Raw genomic sequence first — 20,977 nt, 5'->3', positions numbered from 1 at the left:
GGGATGAGTGAGCAGGCTGCCTGCTGCCATTGCTCATTGGCACATTTGCAAAACAAAGATGCTGATGAGGAGGTGTGAGGAAATTAAAGGTGGCATTACGAATATTTTCGTCGGCTTCAGGGTTTCTAGTGTTAAAAGTCACTTAGAAAAATCACTTCCTTAGTCAAGCTCATGGATTACAAGAATACACTTGTGCGTCCGTGCTTTTGCTTATCTTCTAGGAATCACCAGTCTTCAACTTGTGCCTGTTATTTTTGACTACAGTTTTCATCTCACATTTTGTTTTTGGTTACTGTTTCTTTCTTTTTATGGTTTTCAATCCTTTTTTTGGCTTTCAACTCCATCTCTTCTTCTGGTTACTTTATATACTCTTCTTGTTGGTAATAATAGCATAACACTGAGTGCTGTTGCGCTGCGTATAGTAAAATATTGTAAAATACACTGATTTTAAACGTAGGCTTCTGGGGCTGTAAAACAGCAGTGCAAACTACATTTCTTGCAGTGTTAATCAAATTTGGCATAATTTAAAATCCTGCATCTCATTCAGTACGCAGGGTTGACTTTCACACCCAGTAATTTTAATTGTGTGTGTGAATAGACAGATGAAAAAATAAAAAAAAGTGATGAAAATGTTCTGAAAAAAATACTTATTTTGGCTTGTTGTAGTTTGATTTAAACCTAAAGCTATGTTATATGTAACGAAACATGTTTGCTTTATTGTTTTCAATAAATATTTTTGAAGGACTAAAGAAGGAGGAGCTGTAAAACTGTGGGATCAAGAAATGAAAAGATGCCGGGCATTTCAGTTGGAGACAGGTCAGCTTGTGGACTGCGTCCGATCTGTATGTCGAGGAAAGGTAATACACAGGAGTTTCATTTGTCTATAATTTCTTTGATAAAATTAAACATTTCCTGTTAATCACCATCAAATTATAGACATTAATTTTAAACTATATTTCAAAATTGTTTCCCTTTAAAATGTTGAATATACAGTATCGTATCTCATATCTCTTTTTAGTTTCAATTTGTTTATATTGGAAATAGAAACAAGAGTGCCACCATCTTTTACAGAGAGAGCATGCATTGTGACACCTGAAAATAACACGACCGATAGCAAGCAGAGTGCCAACAAGATGACTGCCATGAAAATCAGTAGGAAAATGGCAGCACCCATAAGAAAAATAAAACAATGTCACCATAATGACATTAATAAAACATTTTAAAAAATCTTAATCATTGAAAAAATGAATTCTACCCATCAAATAACTGTAAAATATTTTTTAAATTAATAAAAGAAAATCAAAACAAACCTTCCTGTCCCAAATTACAAGAGCTGAACATTTTTCTTGGATGATGAAATCTGAAACATTTCAACGGCTGATTTTCTGTGAACTGTATGAACAAACTAATTTTCTAGGGAGCTCAGTAGCCGCTCGGCTTTTTTCATTTAATAGGTAGTGCCAGTGCTGTTGTTCCCATTACCTCTCAGTGACACCACTAGCTAATGTGTAAGTAGGTGTAGGCCATCAGGTACATTTCCACATTTTATGTCACCCAACTGCAGATTTTTCATTGTCTTAACCCGCAACTTTTTCTCATTAGCCTTTCTTTTTTAATCCTTGTTTTTGATGAGAGCCATCTAACGTTTTAAGTTGGAATTAATCTTATTATTCAGTAGTTCTACCAAATATAAAATGTCGCTCCATTTGAACAAAATCTCTGGACATTCACGAAAGGAATTTTTATAAGTGGTTAATTTAACAATAATTTAGCCAAGATAAACGTATTTGGGAAGTTGTGTGCCAGGGTGTCAAACTCTGGGCCTGGTAGGTTGCAGTGGCTGCAGGTTTTCATCCTAACCCTTCTCCTAATCAGTGGCCAGTTTTCACTGCTAATTAACTCCTTTGCCCTTCATTTTAACAGCCCTGTTTTTAAGGATTCAGTCCTCTGATTTGATTCTTTTCTTTATTAAATGACAGTCAAACAGAAATGAGATGTGAAACGAGCCAACGGATGACCAGCTAAACTGGGATTTCAAACTCCAACCAATCTTTCAATGAGAAGCTGATTCTTGTTGTTAATTAAACTTGTTATTTAATTCCATGGCTTGTTGCTGCTCTCCTTCTGCCACAGCATACATTTCCAGAACTGTTGATTTTTTTGTTTTTTCTAAGAACTCTGTCAAAATGTTTTGGTGACCTGAGCAGACTGACTTCACCGAGACGGTCACCTTTCTTTATTTCCAAATGTTGTGTGATGTGCACAGGTGAGCTGGTCATGTGGCGGCTTCTTTTGTGTCTCATTATTGTTTGGCTGCTAATTAAGGAAAAAGAGACAACTAAGGGGTCTGAGTCAAGTTAATTGAAACAAAAGCCGCTTTTCCACTGCATAGTACGGCACGACACGGTTCAGTACAGCTCACTTTTGGGGCGTTTTCCACTGGGAACAGTACCTGGTACCTGGTCCTTTTTTTAGTACCACCTCAGCCGAGGTTCCAAGCGTGCCGAACCGTTACCAAAATGTGACGTGTAAACTCTGCTGGTCACTGATTGGCTGGAGAAAATCGTCATTACTGCGTCACTGGCTATTCTTTTCTTTAAAGGTACAGACACGCGGAAGTTTCGAAAGTTCTCCAGCCACTGAGTGTTTGTAAAACCGGGAACAATCACATCCCACCACTCTGAAGCACGGTTAAATGTCCAAACAGATGGTCTGTTGCGGCGACTTTTTTGCAAAATGTGGAAGATCTGTAATATACAGAATCAGCATTTTAATGTTACACTGGCAGTTAAGTTCATTTTATGCTTTGCAACAGTGATAAAAGTTAGCTAGTGATGTGCTTTTTTTAGATGCTTACCCTTGCGCGTCGTCGAGCTAAAGTGTTGTCGTTGTCTGCGTGTTGTTGTAAAAGTTCCACGGTGTCACTGCAGTAGAGGCGGCGCAACTATAACGACACGTGAATAATCCTGCCCACTCTAAAGCGGTACTAAACTGCAGTCGAAACGCAAACCGAGCCAAACTGAGCCGAACCAAGGTGAGCTGTACTGAACCGTGCTGTGCCGTACTATGCAGTGGAAAAGCGGCTTAAGGCAAAAAGTTAATTAGCAGCAAAATCAGGGCACTAATGACAAAGGTGGTTAGAATGAAAACCTGCATCCACTGCGGCCCTCCAGGACTGGAGTTCGACACCCGCATTCTAGACCATTGATTGCCTCCCTTCAGAATACATCTCTCAGGTGTCTCTGGTGGTGTTCCTGGGCACACAGCACACATACAGTGCATATCACACTTGAGCTTAACTACAAGGCAGATGTAAAAGTCTCAGGCACTCCAGCTAACATTCACTTATTCAGTTTAACGTGCCATTATGAGAGCAGCGTGGACCCACTGTTGGAACATTTTATACATATGGTGGGTACATTTAAATTGCATCCTAACAAATTAACACATTCTTACTTTTCTTTGCATATATATCTAATAACCATTCTGAGTTTGTTGCTTTTGGACTCACATTTTCAGGGACAACTTATTATTCCCTAAAACGTAAATTAATAAATGAATTAATGAATTAAATTGTAATGGTACGAAGCTCTTCCACCCTAAACAAAATTACACAGCAAAACAGAAATTCTGTTCATAAAAATTAAGATTTCATTGTTACCTGTGTGGCTCAGTGGGTAGCGCTGCTGCCTCACAGTTAGGAGACCCAGGTTCGCTTCCCGGGTCCTCCCTGCATGGAGTTTGCATGTTCTTCATGTGTCTGCGTGGGTTTCCTCCCACAGTCCAAAGACATGCAGGTTTGGTGATTTGGCAATTATAAATTGTCCCTAGTGTGTGTGCTTGGTGTGTGGGTGTGTGACCTGCTTTGGGCTGGCACCCTGCCCGGGATTTGTTTCCTGCCTTGTGCCCTGTGTTGGCTGGGATTGGCTCCAGCAGACCCCCGTGACCCTGTAGTTCGGATATAGCGTGTTGGATATTGGATGGATGGATGGATTGATGTTACCTGTATGGGCAGTCTCTGGACTGGTCTAGAATTTGTTAGTGTGCTAAAATGTGTCATTACACACGTGGAGACAGAGACAGCAGGGGACTCAACACGCCTGCCTTGAGTGAGGGTGTGTGTGTAGGTGTGAGTGTGTGCAGACATGCCCCAGTGATCAACTAGCATAGCGTCACATTCATGGTTAGTTGCAGCCTTGTTCTCTGTGGGCTCCGACACCCAGTGACTCCGTAAAAGAAGCAGATGGGTTTACAAGAAGGTACTGCATTACATTTGAATTCGGATGTCCTTGTTTCTTCTATTGTCATCCTGTGACTTTTTTGTACTTAGTGTTCTACTATAGTCATTCAGCATTTAGCTTGGAGCAGTGGCGTAGCTCGAGTTCGTGCCACTCAGGGCAGGGCAGTGCTTCAATTTTCGCCCTCCAACATATCTGAATATGTTAATCTATTTAAATAGAAAATTAAAGTGATGTATAGAGAAAAAATAAGATAAATTGTGCATAGATTTATTCATATATAGAGAAACAGCAATAATTTTTCACATATAATTATTTGTAAGCATCAATAGACAAAAATATAGTATAGACGCACTGATAAGCCGTGTTCTGATTATTAGTTTAATTTAATTACACTGCGAAAACCAGAACCAGTGTCGTGTACAAGTGATAGGTGGGGATGTTTTCTATGCAGAGCAAAAACACACTCGGAATGATAGCGAAACAAAATTCATCCATCCATCCATCCATTATTCAACCCGCTATATCCTAACTGCAGGGTCACGGGGGTCTGCTGGAGCCAATCCCAGCCAACACAGGGTGCAAGGCAGGAAACAAAACCCCGGGCAAGTTGCCAGCCCACTGCAGGGCACACACCCAAACACCAAGCACACACACCAGGGACAATTTAGGTTCGCCAATGCACCTAACCAGCATGTCTTTGGACTGTGGGAGGAAACCCACACAGACACGGGGCGAACATGCAAACTCCACGCAGGGAGGACCCGGGAAGCAAACCAGGGTCTCCTAACTGCGAGGCAGCAGCGCTACCACTGCGCCACCGTGCTGCATGAATTGAAATTATAAATTGTAAATTAGTTGTTTTACTTCTTAGAAATTATTATCGGTGTAATGGCTATGTTTATTTTTGTTATTGCCTCATAAATTTCAACTGCTGTGTCTGATGCCGTCACCGAAGGACAGTCTGAAAATTATTTTTGAAGCATTTGTGGATAAAAATCAGAGAATTTTACTTTTTTCATTCATGAGTGATATTTTTCCGAACCCTGCTGCTTACAGACGAATTGTACTGAGCCTTGTGGCCAATAATGCCATCCCCAAAAATGTGCCGCCCGGGGCAGACTGCCCCCTCTGCCCGCCACTGGCTTGGAGCATCCTATAGGTGCATGTACTGAGCTTAGCACAAATAAAGGAACATGTATTTTTTATTTAACATTTAACTCTAAAAAAATCACAAATTATCCCACATAACCATTTTCTATTAAATGGACACTATAAACAATTTACAGAATTGTTAAATGTTACTTAATTTCAGTGTTAATGTTCATTAAACTTTTTGTAGCTTCTACTAGGAACAGACACTGGGTTGCAGCTACACAGGATATTTTTTAATTCTGCACTGTGTTCCACAAATCTACAGATTTAAAAAAAAATCTCCTTTCATTCCTTGGAAGCATTAAACAAAAGAGATGTGTAATATGTTTTCCATATTGAATTCAGCAGCTCTGAATGTATAATGTTTTACTGTTTTTAAAAAAAAAAAAAATAACCAAATGTAACTTTTGTTCAGACTGTATAATTTGTTGACATGTGCCAAGAGGAAAGCAAATACTTAGACAAAGCAAACTAAACACTGAGAGCTCTCTCTGTCATTTAGCGTCACATATTAACAGAAAGAAGCAGGTTTGTTGGGTGCCTAGCAGCTTTCACTGTCTCGGTTGCAAGCTTGCACATCCTGTGGCGTTACTGCATTACAAAAGACCTGCATGTCAAACACAATTGCTCTTGCAACCGTATACGTAATCTTCTTTTTAGTGAGGAAAGTCTAGGCCTTTAAAACAAAGACAGAGTTTGCCCTTAGTGGCTCCTGGTGCTTGCTTCCTACTTGAGATCACACTTAGGCCATATACTTGCAGCCCCTTCAGCTAACGTCAAAATCTACTGTACCTTAAGTGTATAGTATCATGAGACAACATGATAGAGTTAGCTAGTTATAAGAATTGTCATGTCAAAACTGTGTTGCATTATTATAAGTTTTTCTACCAATAAGAATGAAAGTAAAATAACACAGAAGTTAAATGTATTTTGTTGAGTCATAGTGGACTCTAAGCTATGAACTTCAGAAGCCTAACAGAATGTCAGGTTATATATATAGCGCCTTGATGTGTGGAGTACAAGTCACAGGAGGATCTGCTCAAGCTTTATAACACACTAGTGAGGCTTCATCTGGAGTACTGTGTGCAGTTTTGGTCTCTGGTCTACAAAAAGGACATAGCAGCACTAGAAAAGGTTCAGAGAAGAGCGACGAGGCTGATTCCAGGGCTACAGGGGGTGACTTATGAGGAAAGATTAAAAGAGCTGAGCCTTTACAGTTTAAGCAAAAGAAGATTAAGATATGACATGGTTGAAGTGTTTAAAATTATGAGGGGAATTAGTACAGTGGGTAGAGACTGTTATTTTAAAATGAGTTCATTAAGAACACGAGGACACAGTTGGTAACTTGTTAAGGGTAAATTTCGCACAAACATTAGAAAGTTTTTCTTTACACAAAGAACGATAGACACTTGGAATAAGAGACCAAGTAGTGTGGTAGACAGTAAGACTTTAAGGACTTTCAAAACTTGACCTGATGTTATTTTAGAAGAATTAAGTGGATTGGACTGGCGAGCTTTGTTGGGCTGAATGGCCTGTTCTCATCTACAATGTTCTAATGAGTGATGGAAATTGTTACAACTGCTTAACATTTTTGCAATGTGAAGAAAACTAACATGGTTTTCTGACCTAAAGATGATTATCTCATGCAAATCCAACCATCCATTGTTTGAAACAGCTTCCCTAGCACAGACTGATGGGAAAGTAACTCCTGTCCTAGAAGCCATGGACTGCTAGTCCATCCCAGGGTACACTTGTACTCGCACCAGCACTGACTCAGATTTGACTTGAGATCTCCTTGGTAAAAATGGATCTTGCCCATTTTATTGCATGCCAGCCAAAATGGAAAATAGTGGGCTATTAAGCAAAGCAAGGACAAAGTTCAACACTGCATCAGCCGTGCCAGCACCTCCTTCATAAAACTGTGAACATGGCATTTGACGTTGGAGGATCATCTCAAGTAGGAAGCCAAGCTATAGGTCTAAAGGGTTGCTTTGTGTCGCTGCTCTCCTGCATGCTAGAATTTAGTTACTTATCATTTTCATCTAAAGTAATTTCCATCAGTGCTGCTACTTTCTGTAAGTTGTTATCAACTAGGGAAATCTTATTTTATAGGGGAAGATACTAGTGGGGACTAAAGATGGAGAGATAATAGAAGTTGGGGAAAAGAATGCAGCCTCCAACATTCTGATTAACGGGCACATGGAAGGAGAAATCTGGGGACTGGCCACCCATCCCAGCAAAGATACATTTATTACAGCAAGTGACGATGGAACAATACGAATCTGGGATCTTTCTGATAAGGTAGGAGTCAAATCGTGCAAATATGCATTTTTTTGGTGCATTCAAGCCTTTTTCTTAATATTCTTTGTCTCGAGTACAGTTTATCATCATACAGCACTACTGCTGCTGCTACTATTAACACTTATTTTCAAAAATCAGTCTTTATGATGGAGTTGACATGACTTGGTATTGATCAGCCATGCTTAAACTTAAAAAAAAAATTCACAGTTTGCTGGAGAACAAAAAAAGCTTCATATGATACAACCTTGTCTGAGCTCCGGTGTGGGAGCCTCTGGTTTTTTATAGGTGAAGGAACAAGAAAAAGAGAAGCTAACAAAGTTAATAGGTTTTATTTCATCTTGGGCCAGCAATATTAGAAAATCTGTATTGGCATTCATAAACTTTTGGATTCCATTGACTTTGTAGGGTTTAAAACTATTGTATTTGGTGTTAAATTAAAGTAGTCCTAATACTGTCTCTTAAGTTACGTGACTCGTCCTGTATAAGTATTTCATGTTTGTGTATCTCTTGCTTCATATGTAAAGAATATTTAAGACTCTTGTACACACTGTAAAATCATTTTTCAGGTTCTAACTTTAGTCTGTTATAGTGTATTATATCGTACTTTCAATTGCGAGTAAAAAGCGGTGTGTGACACAGTGCCGCTGTGGGTTTGAATCCTGCCTTGTCTCTGTCAGTGTGGAGTTTGCATTTTTGCCCTTGTCTGTGTAGATCAGGGGTCTCCAACTCCAGTCCTGCAGAGCTACTGCGGCTGCAAGTTTTCATTCAAACTCTTTTCTTAATTAGTAACCACTAACTATTTCCCTTTATTTTAATTGACTTTTCTTGAGACTCTGACCGCTGAATTGATTCTTTTTTCCTTAAACGGCACCTAAACATAAATTTGATTTGAAGTGAGATGACAGATGACCAACTAAGTCATCATTCAGTTTCTTAATTTGAAGCCAATTCTCGTTGCTAATTAAACCCGTTATTTAATTCAATGGCGCTCATTCTGCCATGGCAGACATTTCCAAAATTGTTGATTGTATTTTTTAAGAGCGCTGTCAAAATGTTTTGTGGACCTGAGCAGATCAACATCACTGAGGCCTTCACCTTTCTTTATTTTCAGTTATCGTGTGATGGGCGCAGATTGTTGTTTATGTGTTGGTACATTTTGTGTCTTAATATTGTTTGGTTGCTAATTAAGGAAAAAAGAAATAATTAAAGGGCCTGAGTCTTAAGATGTGCATTAATTAAAATTAAAGCAAAAAATGAATTAGCAGCAAAATCTGGTCACTGATTAAGAAAAGGGTTAGAATGAAAACCTGCAGCCACAGTAGCTCACCAGGACTGGAGTTGGAGACCCCTGGTGTAGATTATTCTCAAGGTACTCTGGGGAAATGGATGAAAACCCACAAAAGTACTGGTCAGCATAACTGGCGACTGTAAATTAGACCAGTAGGAGTCTTGCGATGGACTGGTGTCCGATTTAGGGTTAACTTCTGTGTTGGCCCCTTTGCTGTTGGGATAAGCTCTGGCACACAGAACCCCTGGTGTGGAATAAGCAGTTCAGAAATGAAACAATGAATATTTTTGTATCGATTTTAGTATTGCTTCAGTTATTTGTATTATAATTAATATGTCCTGCATATTACAGAACACAACATTTATTTTGTCATTTATTTAATTAGAAACTACTAAACAAAGTGAGCCTTGGCAATGCTGCTAAATGTGTGTACTACAGTCCAGATGGAGAGATGATTGCAATTGGCATGAAGAATGGAGAGTTCATCATCCTTTTGGTAAATTCACTGAAGGTCTGGGGCAAGAAGCGAGACCGAAGTGCAGCTGTCCAGGATATCAGGTACGATCTACTTAACAGAACATCTGTATTCCACATTTACTTGTGTTTAAATGACCCTCCTCATCACAGCACAGTTCGGACTATTAAGGCACTAATACTATACTGTGAGTATGGAATTGTTCTGTAGTAAGAAGTAGCAGTTTATTATTTGGGTAAAGCCATTCTTTATTTTTAACAGAGCACTTACTCAAAAATGTAATTCTAAACATATTCCTGTGAGGTGCACACAATATAGCATATATTTTTTTTATTGAAGTGTAGAACACAACTAATAATATTAATAATGCAGAAAATGACCAAAGGTTAGTCCAAACCAAAGTGTGAAACTAAACAGTTCTTGCATGTGGATCATCTCCAGGCAGAGGAGTAGCTTCAGTGACAGACTTTTGTCACCGTCCTGCTCCACTGACAGACTGAGGAGATCGTTCCTCCCCCACACTATGCGACTCTTCAATTCCACCCGGGGGAGTAAATGCGAACATTAATTTTTATTTTAATTCTTTTCATTTTTATTACTATTTAATTTAATATTGTTTCTTTGTATTAGTATACTGCTGCTGGATTATGTGAATTTCCCCTTGGGATTAATAAAGTATCTATCTATCTATCTATCTATCTATCTATCTATCTATCTATCTATCTATCTATCTATCTATCTATAATTGTCTACTATTTACAATGCAGCCTTGAACTCCAAGGTCAGGTAAGCCTAAAAGACTCACTGAGAAATTTCATTTACAGCATGTTTGTTTTTGAAACTAAACACGTCCAGATTTTTTATTTAGGTCTTCAGAGATTCTGTTTTATTGTCACAGTAATCCGAAATTAGGTAACTTTGTGTAGTTTGCAGGCCTCACACTGCCAACCAAACCAGAACTGTGTTCTTGCACTCCAGATCTCAATAATAATTATGTCGGAGCACATGCAGCATTTTCTAATAAGTATTGCCATGCACATTCCTTTCATGTGGAGTACTGTAGTAACATTCACTCTTTTCCTTTTTCTGTTCAGATTCAGCCCCGATAACAAGTTCTTGGCTGTGGGTTCGGTAGAAAACACTGTTGACTTCTATGACCTTTCATTGGGGCCATCTCTTAATCGAATTGGATATTGTAAAGATATTCCCAGCTTCGTAATTCAGATGGATTTCTCTGCTGATAGCAAATTCATTGAGGTACAACTTTCTGAAAAACTCTTGCAATTCTGAATAATTATTGCGATACCTTTTAGCCTAATAAGTAGTAATGGTTTTCAAATTACTGCTCTAAAAATGTGTTAATATTGTTTTGTTTACCAATGTTAAAACAACATTAACTTGGACTAGAAATTAATTCCTGCTGAAGGAATGTTAGCAATTGGGACCATTTGGAACTTCCATCTATGCACCAATTTTCCTAACCCTCTTATCCGGGGCAGGGTTGTGGGACCATCTGCGACTTGTTGAGTGCAAACAAAAAGATATTTTTCAAAAGAAATGCTTTTTAGGAGGTCTGTGATCACCCTGACAACGAGGAGGGTGATGTATTGCTTTATGAAGAGTCTAGATCTGAATAATGAAGGGGATTCACAATAGTTCAAGTTTAGATACCAGTCTTTTCCTTAGGTCTGTTGAGATGAGGTACAAAAATGACATAACTTTCCGAAGAGCTTACATATCTTTCTCGGATATTGCTGTATTATGAAAGAAAATCTTGAGACAAGACGAGACTATTCCCAAGAGATTTTTTTTTAACGGCCCACGGTCCTCTCACCTCTCACTTGTGTGAATGCTTTTGACAGACACAGTTCCTGCACTTATAAATATTTATAAATATCTTATCTAATCTGAAATATCTTATAAATATTTATGTTTTCCTCACTTTAAGTTCCCAATAAAAGAAGACTTATTATGTCCAAATCTTAATGAAGAATTGCATCCCGTAGGGTTATCAACAGAAGAAATGAGTACACGGGCAATCCTAGCACTGAGAAACGATGAAGTCAAACAAATTAACGCGAGAATTGTCGATTGGTTACACGGCAAATTGGTTAAATGCGTATCAATTGACTATGCTGCAACAGTGGTGATGGTGCAGAAGTTGAAAACATCAACTTACAATATCCCGTAGAATATCTACAACCGTTAACACCGTTAGGTCTTCCACCGCACGAATTACTGTTGAAAGAAGTATGTGTCGTAATTTTATTGTGTAATTTATGTCTGAGTAATGGGCTATGCAACAGGACAAGATTAGTTGCATTAAACATTGGTTGAACAATTCTGACATGTAAAATTTTAACTGGCAAGAACAAAGGTAATGTAGTCATCTACCGCAGATAACATTAGACACCAAACTAGATCTTGATATGCCATTTGTATTAAAACGTTTACAGTTTCCTGTTAGAATAGCTTTTGCTATGACAATTAACAAATCACAGGTTACTAGAGGGAAAGAAATGCTATTCACTCACGGGCAGTTATACGTTGAGTTGTCACAAAGTAATTCCAAACACAGAATCAAAATTCAATGCGATATTGACAAAATGTTAATTCCAAATATTGTTTTTACTGAAGTTTTACAGTAAAAGTGTTAGTTTAAAAATTATTTGCGTATTAGTTTCAAAGCCAAACAGAACGAAAATGTATAACGCAACAAATACCTCTAACGCAAAAGGAAACATAATTTTCTTTGAATTTACTATGTTTTACTATTTTTTACTATGGTTAATTACTTGCTGTAATGTAAAATAGTTAGTTCTATTATGCATATGTAACGATCCACTTCCCCGTATGCGAGTGGCAGAGCCACGGAGTGGCTAGTGCATAGTGCCCACCCTGGGGTTGGTGAGCAAAGTGAGCAGGGAGCAGAGCCCCCTAGTGTTTTTTAAAAAAAAAAACTGCCAATCAGGGAAATGCTAAAAGAATTTTTAATAAACAATAGAAATATGACACATGCTTTAAGAGGCGTCCAAGAAAAATGTGGCAGATTTATGGAAATCAGTCCTCCACATTTGTGGTTGTTTTTACAAAACGGTCCTGGCTGGGAGAATGGCAAAATGAATGTGGTTGAATGAGAATTGTGTAAGATTGTATGGTCTTATAAGAATACAAATGATCTTTATTGTCTCAATGCTGAATATTGTGTTTGGCACAAGGAAGCACACATTTTCCAGTGAAACACGATCCTTCTCTGTGTGAGGGTCCTGTAGCATTGTGAACACAGGTAGCAAAATGGATACAGCAAAGTACAGAGAATGTCTAGAGGAGAACCTTCTGTAGTCTGCAAGAGATCTGATACTTCACTGTAAATCTACCCTCAGTACACCAAAAATACTTAAAAAAAGGAAAAACAGTCCTCTGGAGTGGCCTTGTTAAATCCCAGGTGACAATTCAACATCTGCAGGCATTAAACGTTGCTCTTCACCGATGGACTACATCCAGCTCAAGATGGCTTGAAGAATTTTACAGAACGAATGGGTGGAATTACTATCTCTTCATATTTTTAATTTGGTAAACTTGCCAGAAAACATTCATGACTTTACCTAAAGTGCCCGTACTTAATGTTGATGCAAGGCTAATGACTACTTTTGAAGATTTTGCTTTTCACATTGGAATGATAGATTTGGGGAGAAAGAAAAGTCCCTCCTCTGGTTCTTCTTCTTCTTCTTCTTCTTCTTGAGTCGGGCAGCAGTCATATGATAGAGCTTCTTCTTTCATTTAAATTCTAACACAAGTGTCATCTTTAATAAAGAATCAAAGCTTTTTAACAAGCAATACTCATGACTTTGCCACAAAATCATTTTGTAAGTCACTTCCTGTCAAGGTAACCAGTGTGGCACAAAGTACACAAGAGATATTTCAGATTTCTTTCTGCTTTTTATCCTTGCTGCTAGACATGGCAGTTGTGAAAGTATCAGAAGTGTGGTCTAGTAGTGGTGTAAAGCTTTGGACCATCATCTCCAAGTTTGCTGGACCACTTCCTGATCCCTTTCTTACTATTGAACTAATTTCTGCTCCAATTGTAAAATAATGTATATAAACAATGAAAATGTATCTGAAAATCTTCATAAAGGTGTGAGCCAAATAAACATGTAGGTATCTAAAAAGGGCAAGTCCAATCCATGAATTAAATTACATTCTATTTGGAGACTGCCTGAAGAAAAACTGGATTTGGTTTTCCCTCCAACAACTCTCTTGAAAGTAAATCATGTCGCTCCTAAAAACACTACATCACAATACAGCAAAATATATCTAAATTGAAATTTTGTTAACATTTAGTTGATTTAATACAATTCGGTAATGCTTTCTTCTTAGCCCTTAAGAAAAATGGTCAGAAGGCCCCAATATTTCTCTAAAAGAAATGCCATTGTTCCACCCACCAATATTCTGAATTAGCTTCTTAGGTTTTTACGAGCCAGCCCTCCATGAGACACTGCACCCGCTCTTCTTCTGGTCACTGACGGTGTCACACACCCGTGCGGGTACAAGGAGGCAGTGCAGGCACCTCCTAGAGACTAAGTGAGCCTTGCCTTGAACACGGACTTCTGGAGGCATGGCCGCTAAACACTATTCAAGTACAAGCAGGGACTCGTGTTTAGAAAGGGTTACAGTTACAAGCACCGAAGATGACATGTTCTAGTCCCAGGGACTTTTTCTCAATAAGGAAATGTCAGTTAGTGGTGTCCTGGACAAGGATGTAACTATTTTCAATTTGTATGAATAATTTTAAGGCAAAAATAACAAATAGTAAAATTAAAAAGGTGAGAGTAAATTGTCAGGATTAGCAATATTTTTAGGCAGGGTTTGCCTGTACACCTTTATAGGCCTGACACCCCAGTCACGTCAACAACAGATTGCTGCCCAGATAGGCCCTGGTCTCCCATGATGGCATAACTGGATTAAGTGGGCATCTAACTGATTGTATAGGGCCAAGTTAAAGGGTTTTTTGTAAAGCGCAGTGATGGGCATTGCTGCTTCTTCAGTCAAGTGTCATGACTTTAAATCCTGCACACACTTCTTGTCTCTGTGGACTTTGAACTTCTTCCCAGTGTTTGTTTATGTCTTCCTCGGATATCCAGATGACGTGCTTGAAATGTCAGATGGTGATAGTTAGTTGGCTGGGTGCATATGTTGCTGCAGCCATTGATGGACTGGTGCCATATCTTGGTCGGGTTTCTGCCTGGTGCCCTGTGCCAGTGATTCTCAATGTTCAGTCCTCAGAGCCCCCTGAGGCTGCAGGTTTCTGTCCCAACTCACTTCTTCTCCCGTTTGGATGCTCAAATTCATTATGCAAACTGTTATTTCCCTGTTTCTATGCTTTTCACAATCATCTTATCCGAAGATCTTGACTATACATTGTTCTTCTCTCTTGTTAAATGAATCTTAGCCTGTAGAGGTCTATTAATTTTTTACATGTAAGATGTCTCACTTAAAGGTTTACCAATGTCGTTACTTGTCCTAGTGTGTATAGAAACACAGGCAACTCCAGTTTCTGTATGACATCTTGCCTGAAGAAGGGGCCTGAGTTGCCTCAAAAGCTTGAATATTGTAATCTTTTTAGTTAGCCAATAAAAGGAGTCATTTTGCTTGACTTCTCACTACAATCATCCAGAAATTACAAGCTGGTTATACTGTATTTTTATTGCGTAAAGCAGGTATTTACATGTGTTAGATGTGTAACGTCCCACTTTTTCCTCGTAAATTTGTTTTTCCTTTTAATATTCTGGTTATTCAGACAATTATTTACTAATAAGCCCACAAGTGGGTAACACTGAAGCCTTTCAGAGTCACTTGTGCTGCTGTCTGCTCTGCTCAACATGGATTTTCCATATTCAGATACAATCAAGAAACTCCGCCGAAGAAAGTGAATTAAAAAAAATAAAGCAAAGTAAGCATTTCAAGATACAGAAGAATACAAATATACAGTACATCTGGAGAGTATTCACAGCGCATCACTTTTTCCACATTTTGTTATGTTACAGCCTTATTCCAAAATGGATTAAATTCATTTTTGTCCTCAGAATTCTACACACAACACCCCATAATGACAACGTGAAAAATGTTTACTTGAGGTTTTTGCAAATTTATTAAAAATAAAATAATTGAGAAAGGACATGTACTTAAGTATTCACAGCCTTTGCCATGAAGCTCCAAATTGAGATCAGGTCCATCCTGTTTCCCCTGATCATCCTTGAGATGTTTCTGCAGCTTAATTGGAGTCCACGTGTGGTAAATTCAGCTGATAGGACATGATATGGAAAGGCACACACCTGTCTATAGAAGGTCCCACAGTTGACAGTTCATGTCACAGCACAAACCAAGCATGAAGTCAAAGGAATAGTCTGTAGACCTCCGAGACAGGATTGTCTCGAGGCACAAATCTGGGGAAGGTTACAGAAAAATTTCTGCTGCTTTGAAGGTCCCAATGAGCACAGTGGCCTCCATCATCCGTAAGTGGAAGAAGTTTGAAACCACCAGGACTCTTCCTAGAGCTGGCCGGCCATCTAAACTGAGCGGTCAGGGGAGAAGGGCCTTAGTCAGGGAGGTGACCAAGAACCCGATGGTCACTCTGTCAGAGCTCCAGAGGTCCTCTGTGGAGAGAGGAGAACCTTCCAGAAGGACAACCATCTCTGCAGCAATCCACCAATCAGGCCTGTATGGTAGAGTGGTCAGAAGGAAGTCACTCCTTAGTAAAAGGCACATGGCAGCCCGCCTGGAGTTTACCAAAAGACACCTGAAGGACTCTCAGAGCATGAGAAACAAAATTCTCTGGTCTGATGAGACAAAGATTGAACTCTTTGGTGTGAATGCCAGGCGTCACGTTTGGAGGAAACCAGGCAACACTCATCACCAGGCCAATACCATCCCTACAGTGAAGCATGGTGGTGGCAGCATCATGCTGTGGGGATGTTTTTCAGCAGCAGGAACTGGGAGACTAGTCAGGAAAAAGGGAAAGATGACGACAGCAATGTACAGAAACATCCTGGATGAAAACCTGCTCCAGAGCGCTCTTGACCTCAGACTGGGGCGACGGTTCATCTTTCAGCAGGACAACGACCCTAAGCACACAGCCAAGATATTAAAGGAGTGGCTTCAGGACAACTCTGTGAATGTCCTTGAGTGGCCCAGACTTGAATCTGATTGAACATCTCTGGAGAGATCTTAAAATGGCTGTGCACCGACGCTTCCCATCCAACCTGATGGAGCTTGAGAGGTACTGCAAAGAGGAATGGGCGAAACTGGCCAAGGATAGGTGTGCCAAGCTTGTGGCATCATATTCAAAAGACTTGAGGCTGTAATTGCTGTCAAAGGTGCATCGACAAAGTATTGAGCAAAGGCTGTGAATACTTATGTACATGTGATTTCTCAGTTTTTTTATTTTTTAATAAATTTGCAAAAACTCAAGTAAACTTTTTCACGTTGTCATTATGGGGTGTTGTGTGTAGAATTCTGAGGAAAAAAATGAATTTAATCCATTTTGGAATAAGGCTGTAACATAACAAAATGTGGAAAAAGTGATGCGCTGTGAATACTTTCCGGATGTACTGTATAGTGTACAGCTGACACCACTGCACTTTATTCTGAACACAAAATAAAAAGAAAAAACGGGTCAGCTAATTAAACAATAAGATCAGTTAAAGGTAACAATGGCTGACTGATTGGGAAACTTATTGGAACAAAAACCTGCAACCAGTGAATGTATTGGATTAGAGGGGTTTGAGACGGATTTGTATGTTAAATTAATATAGTATTAACACATAACAGTAAAATTAAATATAATTGTACACCTTATATATAAATGTAAGTATTGCTAACTACGCCATCCCATGTTTGTATGCATCATAAGAGGTTTTCTGAACTGCTCTTTGTCATGTCCCTCGCCTAGGACCCTACCAGGGGCATTAAGCCCCCAACAACAGAGCTCCTAGGATCATTGGGACACGCAAACCTCTCCACCACGTTAAGGTGGCAGCTCGAGCAGAGGTTTGGATGGATGGATTGCTAACTAAATGTACACATTTGCATCTGAAATGTCTGAGTTGTTTTCTGCTGTAAAGAGGACTGTGAGAGTAATGGGACTTAATTTTCGTCAGTTTTGACTGCTGCGGCTACTGGATTTACAGCCCACCAAACAGGACGGTGTACCGTGCATACTCGCGTATAAGTTGGGTCTTGAAACCCGAAAAATCAAACATAAAATCAAACCCCGGCTTATACGCCCGTTCAAAAATCTTCTTGCCTCCTCCAATCTCTTTTGTTTTGAATTTTGTTTTCAGCAGCGCAGTTACCAGTTTCTTTCGCCACTTCAATGACGTTTAATTTAAAACCAGCTTTATATTTTCTTCTGATCAAACGCTTCATCGTAGATATGGGATGCTTTTACAATAAAGGTGTATGAAGGTGTGAGATATAAAAAACACACATCGCCGCAAACGTTTCTTCAGAATAGTTTGGGTATTACCGTGTGGTCACGTAGGCACAATACACAGAAAATAAGGCCGTGTGCCCCGTGGTTACTCTCTCAGGTGGGCCTATCGTAATCTCTTGGACCAAAAGTATGAGTTTTCTACACTCGACTTATATGACCGACATTATAAAATATAAGAAATTATACAGTAAAATCAAGTCCCAACTTATCCGCGAAGTATATACGGTATACATGGATGTCCACTGAAGGAGATGAGGTTGGTTTGGTTGCAGTTCATAGTGGGTTACTTTTGAATAACACCTTATGGCGATGAGGAGAAGAATACCTCAGTGGTAGCCATTTGAGCTGGAAACGCTAGAAGTGCGTCAGCTACTGTAGGCGATGGAAAACGTGGGTGTTCACTTTTATTGATTTTATTACCTTTTGCTTTGATTCTAGCAGCCTCGTCTCTTGTGATCCTCGGTACAAGTTGAGACTTTATTGAGAGTACCCAGATTTGTGAAAATTATAAAATAAGTTATAACAGTGGGTGCCATTTGTTATTTTAAAATACATTGTTCAAGAACAGCATGGAGGTTTAGATGGAAGCTGGTGGGGTGTGAGTTTTGAATAAATGTTAAATATTTGTCATGCACGCTAAAGCAGGCAATCATGAATTAATGTGCTTTTGGGCAGATTATTCCTGTTCTCGTCAAATTACTTGTTATCTTTTTACGCCGGTGAATTGGTACGTAATGTCTTTATATTATCTGAGTCAAGTTGTTATTTTGGTCACTTTAGAATCACAATGACCTTCCTTTTTAAGCATCATTTTCTTTCGGGGAGCGGCCTGTGCTTATTAGAGTAGCATATGAAAAGTTTTATGCCAACCGAAAAAAATGACAAATCGAGCCAGTTATCTGGGCAGCTAGTATTTGTTTGCTAAAGAAAACCCCTCTTGACGTTAGAACAGATGCAAATAAACATTTATACAGCAAAAATGGCTTGTTTTCCCAAAAAGAATGATACCTTGTGAGGTTGTGAGAATGTAACACAGGGTGACTTCCACACATCTGCTTGAGGCATCCCAGCCATTCTGTGAATTTGTTCAACTCCTCCTGAGTTGCCGTCTGTGAATGAGATTAATGAGGTAAGGATGAGCTGAATCACACGTGCTAGTGGTGTATTTTAACAACCAAAAATACTGGGGTGTGCCTCAAGGAGATCTGTATCGACATGGTGTGCATGCTAACAACGTTATAGAGTCAACCTTCACTAATGTAAAAAATTCTGAAAATGGACATGCCGAAACCAAGCTATTCTTACATGAAGACAATAAGCATTAGAGGAAAGATTATAATACCTGAAGCAACAACCAGCAGCAGGAAAGTCTTACAGAGGGCAGTGGCATAGCTAGGGGTGGTCCGCCCCGGGCAGCACATTTTTGGGGGCAGCATTATTAGCCAAAAGGCTCTGTACAATTTGTGTGTAAGCAGCAGGGTTCGGAAAAAGATCACTCAAGCATGAAAAAAGTAAAATTCTCTGATTTTTATCCACCAATGCTTCATAATGAAAGATAAGGAAGATAAACGGCTAATTTCCAATTTATTATTCCGTTTCGTTATCAATCCGATTGTGTTCTTGCTCTGCACAGAAAACATCCCCACCTATCACTTGTACACTACACTGGCTCTGGTTTTCGCAGCGTAATTATATTAAACTAATAATCAGAACACGACTTATCAGTGTGTCTATGCCAGTGGTTCTCAATCTGTGGGGCGGGCACCACTGGGGGGGCGCGAAGATGTGAAAAAAAGAAAACAAGAATCGAAAATATGAAAAATACATCTTATTGAAACCAAAACAAATGAACTTAAACTACATTCTGATACTAGAAAAATAAATAGAGAGTTCGATAAATGTTGATAAAAGTTAAGTAGTGTCTTGTACCTCCTCCAGACCGTGAGGGGGAGACCGCCCTGGTTGTATTGGGGGCCACGGGTAGAGGGCTTGGAAGCCCAGCCCTGTAGGGGCCCGTAGCCACCTCCAGCCTGAAGAAACCTGGAGCCCAGCACTTCCTGGTGAGGGGGAAGAGGACCAGGAACACCCGGAGGACTTCCGGCTACACAGTTGGTGCTTCCGCCACACGGGGGTGTGTTGGCGGAAGCTCCTCAGGAAGCACCTGGAGCCCATCCGGGCATACATAAAAGGGGCCGCCTCCCTCCAGTCGACAGCAAGAGTCGGGTGGAAGTGGACGGAGCTCGGAGGAGAGGAGGCGGTCTGAGGACTGTGCCAGGCATTGTAGTGCGGCCAGGACTTGAAGGGGTGATTGGTGCTGCGGCACTGGGTTTGTGCACTTTTGTATATATAGAGTTTGTACATAAACACGTGTGTGGCGAAACAACATGTCTGCCTGTCTGTGTCCGGGCTGTACCCCACAGTAGGTATAATAAAATATCCATCATCCAACCCGCCATATCCTAACTACAGGGTCTGCTGGAGCCAATCCCAGCCAACACAGAGTGCAAGGCAGGAAACAAACCCCGGGCAGGGTGCCAGCCCACCGCAGGGCACACACACACACACACCAAGCACACACTAGTGACAATTTAGGATCGCCAATGTACCTAACCTGCATGTCTTTGGACTGTGGGAGGAAACCCACACAGACACGGGGAGAACACGCAAGCTCCACACAGGGAGGACCTGGGAAGCAAACCCGGGTCTCCTAACTGCGAGGCAGCAGCACTACCCACTGTGCCACCTATAATAAAATATGCATCTATGATATATCATTAATTAAAAAAGAACAAATTGGTATTAGTGGGCTCCTTTCAAAAAAACATTAGGGGGGCGCGATTAAAACTGTTATGAAGACTCAGGTCGCAAATACGTAAAGGTTGAGAACCGCTGGTCTATATTATCTTTTTGTCTAGTTGATGCTAGAATACTCGAGTATATCTCGTGTCCTGTGGTGGGTTGGCACCCTGCCCAGGATTGGTTCCTGCCTTGTGCCCTGTGTTGGCTGGGATTGGCTCCAGCAGACCCCC

The 20,977-nt window shown here is 39.9% G+C and overlaps 1 protein-coding gene across 3 annotated transcripts in view; it reads left to right on the top strand.

Moving 5' to 3' along the window:
• Positions 1–20,977, top strand: part of LOC120516269 (echinoderm microtubule-associated protein-like 6) — a 347,341-nt gene that overhangs the window by 314,797 nt on the left and 11,567 nt on the right. For all 3 annotated transcript variants that reach the window (XM_039737818.1, XM_039737817.1, XM_039737816.1), the window contains 4 exons: positions 743–857; positions 7,506–7,694; positions 9,368–9,540; positions 10,552–10,714. In XM_039737818.1, the coding sequence (XP_039593752.1) occupies positions 743–857; positions 7,506–7,694; positions 9,368–9,540; positions 10,552–10,714 (640 nt within the window). The remainder of the gene's footprint in view (positions 1–742; positions 858–7,505; positions 7,695–9,367; positions 9,541–10,551; positions 10,715–20,977) is intronic.

The sequence above is a fragment of the Polypterus senegalus genome, chromosome 16 (assembly GCF_016835505.1).
Source record: "Polypterus senegalus isolate Bchr_013 chromosome 16, ASM1683550v1, whole genome shotgun sequence".
Lineage (NCBI taxonomy): Eukaryota > Metazoa > Chordata > Cladistia > Polypteriformes > Polypteridae > Polypterus > Polypterus senegalus.
This window is presented reverse-complemented; position numbering and strand designations above follow the sequence as displayed.